At 39.3% G+C, this 6,370-nt stretch overlaps 1 protein-coding gene across 1 annotated transcript; it reads right to left on the reverse strand.

Moving 5' to 3' along the window:
• Positions 1-2,776: 2,776 nt before the first annotated feature.
• On the reverse strand, positions 2,777-6,094 carry LOC114363499 (NADH dehydrogenase [ubiquinone] iron-sulfur protein 2, mitochondrial-like). Its single transcript, XM_028319232.1, has 5 exons — positions 5,829-6,094; positions 5,474-5,552; positions 4,819-4,869; positions 3,606-3,751; positions 2,777-2,977 (listed from the first exon to the last, which is right to left on the reverse strand). The coding sequence occupies exons 1-5, from the start codon at positions 6,092-6,094 to the stop codon at positions 2,848-2,850; spliced, it is 672 nt and encodes a 223-aa protein (XP_028175033.1). The 3' UTR covers positions 2,777-2,847.
• Between the last annotated feature and the right edge of the window lie 276 nt (positions 6,095-6,370).

Raw genomic sequence — 6,370 nt, forward strand, 5'->3', positions numbered from 1 at the left:
CCATCTCCCACAACCATTTTACGGAAAAATTGCCGCAGACTCATTTTCAAAGTCCTGTATCTATTATTTATGCTCATATAATAAGCTTAAAAATATATAGTAATCATCGGACATATATTCTTGTAGTCCATTAATGAAATAGATTCTTGAATTTCATTACCATTATTGAGTAAAATCTAAAAATAATTTGGCAAATTTGAAGATTAACGTCACATTTTGATCGTGGTTTTTGGTTTAAAAACACAGCAATAACTGCAATAAAAGTATCCCAAAATAAAGAATATTCATTGTAGAATTGATTTCTACAGTTATTGTTTAAATATTAGTAACCACTTTGTCAAAATATTGATGTGAATATCAGTATAAATTACAATACGCAAGCCGACATCGATTAGTATGGCGCGAGCGCCCGTCAAGGCAGGACCTGTGTCATTTTTCCCGCCGTGACGTTTACGTGCGTTCGTGTCGTAAAGCGAAGTAAGATAGTAAGATGAATTATTTTAGTTATTTGTTTACTTATAATAATATTTATTTATTTATTTCTTAGCTCTGTCTGATAATGGATCTGGAGGAGATGCAATGGCCACCTCCGTAACAAAACAATAGAACCCTATGGAGTTTGGGCTTGTGTGATTCGCCTTGACGAATAGTTCGTATCCAGGGTCCGATGATGGAGCTGTAAGGGGGCAGATTTTTTTTTCACTACGTGACTGTCTTTATTTTGTACTTAATATATATTTTACATATTATACCTATTCGTGTTTCATTATGAATCGAAATATAAAAGACTTAATAAACTCTATTAAAAATTTAAATTAATTTATCAAGTTTGAATACCTACCTCATTCTACCTTAAAATTAATAACTTAAATCAAGTCTTAATACGGTCACGGCTCAAGATTTTTTTGTCCATTTCAGCGTTCTTTTTACTCTTTTGACGTTGCGTTGACAGCTTTTACCTAAATTCGCGCGGAATATTTTTGTGAAATGGCTCTTAAGCTAGAAAGATGTTCCAAATATTGGATTGTGATGACGCAAGGAATTGTGTCGTAGAATGTACTACGATTTTATATTTAGGCTAATGAGTGTAAAAATGAACTGCGAGTAAATATAAGACATAATTTTATCATTATTGTATTTTATTCTGTAGGTTAATAATGATGGCTTTATTCCCTAACGTCCTACTATGCCCCGTGCTAATATGTAATTTAATAAAAACAAATGTATTGAATTAAAAACTCAGTGACTCATTTGAGCCACAAAAAAATAATATTTGTAACTGTTGGCGCTTCTCGATCGATGTCGATGAAGCCCGAGGACCCGAGAAGCGCCAACAGTAACAGTTTTTTTTATTACATACCTGTGCGGTTTCATGCTTCTTTTCGAGAACTTTCGATATGTGGGTATGTCTGATAAATGTACATATTCGAACAGAAAAAGAGGGTAGTTCGGCAGTTTGACATTATTTGCATTGTTCAGTTCGGCTCAGGACATCTTATCGATAGGACGTCTCTGCACACGGCTCGTTTAATTTTGTGATATCAACATATTTCTCGTTTTGCAATGTGTGTTTTTTTATTGATAAAATCGGTGTCTTGAAGTCAAGTACCTAGTGTTATTGTAGAATTGATATTAATTAACTGAAATACAATACATTTAAAGCAAATTCTTCGTTTAATTCAACTTCGTAATACTATTTTTTCAATTCGGGGCACTAATATTTAACAAGAATAGTGAGGAAGTATCATGGACTGTATGGAATTTGTGACCTTAATTTCAAAAAGCTCGCCGAAAAGGTAGTAAAGATTATTTCCCTATTTTGGCAGTTTATGTTAGTTTAAAACATTTATTTAATTGGATGATACGATATCTTATTTACAGATAACTGCATCAATATGTTAAATGAAAAACATATTTGCTTTTTGATAAACGTTTATTGATTTTAACACTAGCTATCATAAATAGATGTTTACGGCTTTGCACTATTGAAACAAAACAATAAATTACTGCATAAAAAACAGGGTAGAAAGAAAATAATAAAAAATTAAGGTTTCTATTAGATACTATTTAATCCAAACGTAATATATTACAATAATGTACAGCCATTTGCTATTGAGTCGCTTACAAGCTAAAACCGGTTGCAACCAGTTTTTTACCGGCTATTTTAATTTTTAACGTTACCGTTTACCGGTAATAAGGTGTTTGAGTGTTGATTTAATAAAATAGAAACGTTACTATTACTTGATATTATTTCATTTATACCGTGACCTTTAGTTTTTCACATGTTTTTTTTTCATCCATTATGTTCAAATATGCGAACATCAGGCCTCCCCAACCCGTCTGGCCAGTGTGGGGAGTGTAGGACAAATCCTCCATTTGTAAATTAGAGGGTCGTGCTCCTGTTTTGGAGACTAAATGACCTGATGATATAAAGATTTTAACAACTCCTGTGTAGTCAGGATCTACAAATGAGCCACCAAAAACACAACCAGAGAGGTCAAGTTTGTCCTAAGGGAAAGTTAAACTGTCATTGGACCAGCAACGAAATTAATTAAAGCCCGGTCCGTGAGCACGTAGAATTTTGTCCAATGACCCCAAGCTACCCATCCTGTATATTGCTGTCGCGATTGTGCGCGCCCGCAGTGAGTGTGCGAGCGCGACAGCAACATAATTACGCGCGAGCGATAAGGATGAGTAGCTTGGGGTCATTGGACAAAATTCTACGTGCTCACAGACCAGACTATAGTTATGAACGTTTTTTTATCACTGCTTTTCAACAAAAATGCCTCATAATTTCCACTAAATCAACACCCAAACAAAACCTGTTTTCTGGTTACCAAAACCGGTTCATCGGTCGATTTCTCCGAACACGACGTCCAGGGTTCCGATAATGGCCACGATGTCAGCTAACATGGAGTTCTTGCCGACCTTTTCCAAAGCTGCTAAGTGGGCGAAACCGGGCGCCTTGATTTTACACCTGGGAAAGGAATTGAGAGGGATTTGGAGGATATTTGGTAAAACGTCAAATTATATATGTTTTTTTTTCGTTAGGCAAATGATATGACTGAGGCTGTGCTCACAGATACACTACCTAACGATAACCGGTGCTTTTTGTATGGAGCATGATGACATATTTTTGACGATTTGAACCCAGCCTAAGTGAAGTAGAATGCAATAGGTTTTTTTTCATATATCTAATAAAATTTTACAGATAACATAAAAAAATTACGTCCGTCTAAATATTTAATCATGACTACATAATGACGTTCTTTTGACTGATCAAGAGCAAAACTAGCTGTTAGTTTAGCCTCGGCTATGCGAGATAATACTGCTGCGATTTTTGGGCAGAAGTCAAACACAAGTATATTTGCTGACCTGTGTTTCTCGGATATACCTCAGCAGCAGTTTTAAACGATTCTGGATTTTGTGTATATTGTGTACTTCCACTAATCTCTGCCCACGGTTAATAAGACTTTCGATCTATGGTTACGTAGACTCTCATCATCATTTCAGCCACAGGACGTCCACTGTTGAAAATAGGCCTCCCCAATGGTAGACTCTCACTGACATGTAAGTCCAAAATGCTATAAACAAAACTCACTAACCTGTATGGCTTGGAGCTACCGTCTGAGACGAGGTACACGCCAAACTCGCCCTTCGGCGCTTCGACCGCTGTGTAGGTGGCGCCGGGAGGCACCTGGTAGCCTTGCGTGAACAGCTTGAAGTGGTGGATCAGGGCTTCCATTGATGTCTGTGGAGAAAAAGTAAATTTGTCATCACCAGGTCATTAATTTGGTCTTCACTGCAGGAGCTGGTAAATGAGGGTTTTCGCGTATGAAAAATCCGCCAGATGGCAATACGTAGACGCGAGGTCCAAATGCTGCATGATTGGTTATTTTTGACATGACATTGACAGATATGTCAAAGTCCATCAATCACGCAGCAGTCAGACCCCACATCCACGTCTCGCCATCTAGCGGATCTTTTATTCGCGATAACCCTCATTCGCGTAGAACGATAAATTAGGGTTGTGACTGCAGCACTGACTATAGGGGTATTTTATTTATTAAGGTATACCAACAACATGGCACACAAAAAATTACCTAACAAACTTATTTAAAGAAACTTAAAGCAAAAAATATATGTCAGGTCATATTATTTGTTTGAAGGTCCTATTTTTCGGTTTTTCGCTTATATCTCGAATACTATTCGTCCTAGAGACATGATTGCGACAAGGTGCATGAAATTAAATATCGAGTTTATAAGTAAAACCATACCACGATCGTCATGTTAAACACGTCTTTCACGGTAGTCCTCGGGCTATAGCTGAAAATCAGCGGTTTGCTATAGGTATACCAATTGCTGAGTTATCGCCGTTTTGTTGTTGCGACATATATGACAGAATGAATATCCTTGGACAATATAAATAATAAATATCCTTGGACATTTTACACTGCGCTTCTATTCCCAAACTAAGCAAAGCTTGTACTATGGGTCCTAGACAACGGATATAAACATACTTAAATACGTTTTTTTATTGTAAATACATACAATTATTATATACATAGAAAACACCCAGTCCAATACAAACAAATATGTTCATGCACACAAATGTTTGTACTGTGCAGGAATCGAACCCGCTACCTCCGGAATAGTAGTCCGTTTCGAACCACTACACCAAACGGCCGAATGAGTGCCTATATGTATTTGTGTTGAACTTAAAAGTTAACACCTTAGTCTTGGGGGTATTGTGTCGAGGTTATTTTTGTCATTTACCCGACTACGCCAAAAGGAGGGTTATTTCTGTACGCTATTTACCTTCATCTCGGCGCGGGAGGGCGGCGTGAGCTTGGCGTCGTCGGTCTTGACCTCTCCAGGAGGCATCTGGTTGAGGCACTGCTGCTGAGCTATTGTCGCCTCTATTACAAGAGCAGTACGTCTCTACCGCCGTCATAATAGACCTGTGAAGACTGTTGTGCGATTGTGGACTATATCACAAGGCACTACAGACCTTCATCTCAGCGACAAGCCAGAGTAAGAATGGCGTCACCCGTCTATAGTCTGGTCTGCGAGCACTTAGAATTTGGTCCAATGACCCCAAGCTACCCATCCTTATCGCTCGCGCGTAATTATATTGCTGTCGCGACTGTGCGACGGGCGCCCGCAGTGAGTGTGCGAGCGTGACAGTAACATAATTACGCGCGAGTGATAAGGATGGGTAGCTTGGGGTCATTGGACAAAATTCTACGTGCTCACGGACCAGACTATAGACTCTATCACAAGGCAGTACAGACCTTCATTTCGGCGCGGTAGGGCCGGGTGTTTAGCATTATCTGTCTTGCGTCTTTCAGTTGAGCTATTGTCACCTCTATTGCATGAGGCTGTTAAGCTACTATGAACTCTATTACAAGGCAGTACAGACCTTCATCTCAGCGCGGGAGGGCGGCGTGAGCTTGGCGTCGTCGGTCTTGACCTCTCCAGGCGGCATCTGGTTGAGGCACTGCTCGATGATGCGCAGCGATTGACGCATCTCCTCCACTCGGCATAAGTACCTTTAACATAGAAACTAGAGATGAAACGGATATCCGGCAACTATCCGGTAGGCCGGATATCCGGCCTAAATTTACTATCCGGCCGGATACCGGATAGTAGCTCACTATCCGGCCGGATACCGGATATTAAAAAAACTACGAAAATTTCCTATAGTAAAATGAAACACATTAATCTTTGAGTCAAATATCAATAAAATGGCTTATAATATTTTAAAAGCTTACTGCCAGTCTCTTTACACGTGCAGCCTATGGGTCAGCTTTACCCAGCGCGCTTACAGCGCACTGCGTGTGCAGTACAACAATGCGTTCAGGGTGCTACTTGGCCTGCCGCGGTTCTGCAGCGCGTCAACCATGTTTGCGGAAGCGCACACCGACGGCTTCCACGCGATAATTCGGAAGCGGAGCGCATCGCTCCTAGAGCGTCTCCGCGGCAGTACAAATGGCATCCTGAGGGCATTGGCTGACAGGTGGGACTCGCCGCTGCTGGGGCGCTGGCTTAGCTTGCACGTCTCCAGTGCTATGTAAGCGGCTTCATATTTCATTATTTGTATCTTACTAACATAGGCTAAGTGAAAATTGTTACTAACACTATTATGGACCCCGGTCTGACAATAAATTTTTTCAATTCAATTCAATTCAATAATAATGACGGTTTTTATCTAAAGTCCAAAAAGTTACAAAAAAGCCATATTAAGGCCTTTCAAAAAACTGATTTCTTTTCTGGGCTATTCACTCTAATGACGAATACATAAATAGTAAATATATTTTAATGTCGAAATATTGCCAAATAAAATAGGCGATTTTTTTTTCACTGATGG

Source organism: Ostrinia furnacalis, unplaced genomic scaffold, assembly GCF_004193835.3.
Source record: "Ostrinia furnacalis isolate ACB-3 unplaced genomic scaffold, ASM419383v2 OfSCF7157, whole genome shotgun sequence".
NCBI classification, from domain to species: domain Eukaryota; kingdom Metazoa; phylum Arthropoda; class Insecta; order Lepidoptera; family Crambidae; genus Ostrinia; species Ostrinia furnacalis.

Excerpts from the sequence above, each read along its gene's own strand:
- LOC114363499 (XM_028319232.1), bottom strand. The coding sequence starts at position 6,094 with ATGAAATATGAAGCCGCTTACATAGCACTGGAGACGTGCAAGCTAAGC. Across the intron at positions 4,870-5,473 it reads ACCAGATGCCGCCTGGAGAG|GTCAAGACCGACGACGCCAA; the intron begins GTCAAGACCGAC and ends CCTCCTGGAGAG. Across the intron at positions 2,978-3,605 it reads GGTAGCTCCAAGCCATACAG|GTGTAAAATCAAGGCGCCCG; the intron begins GTTAGTGAGTTT and ends TTCCTTTCCCAG.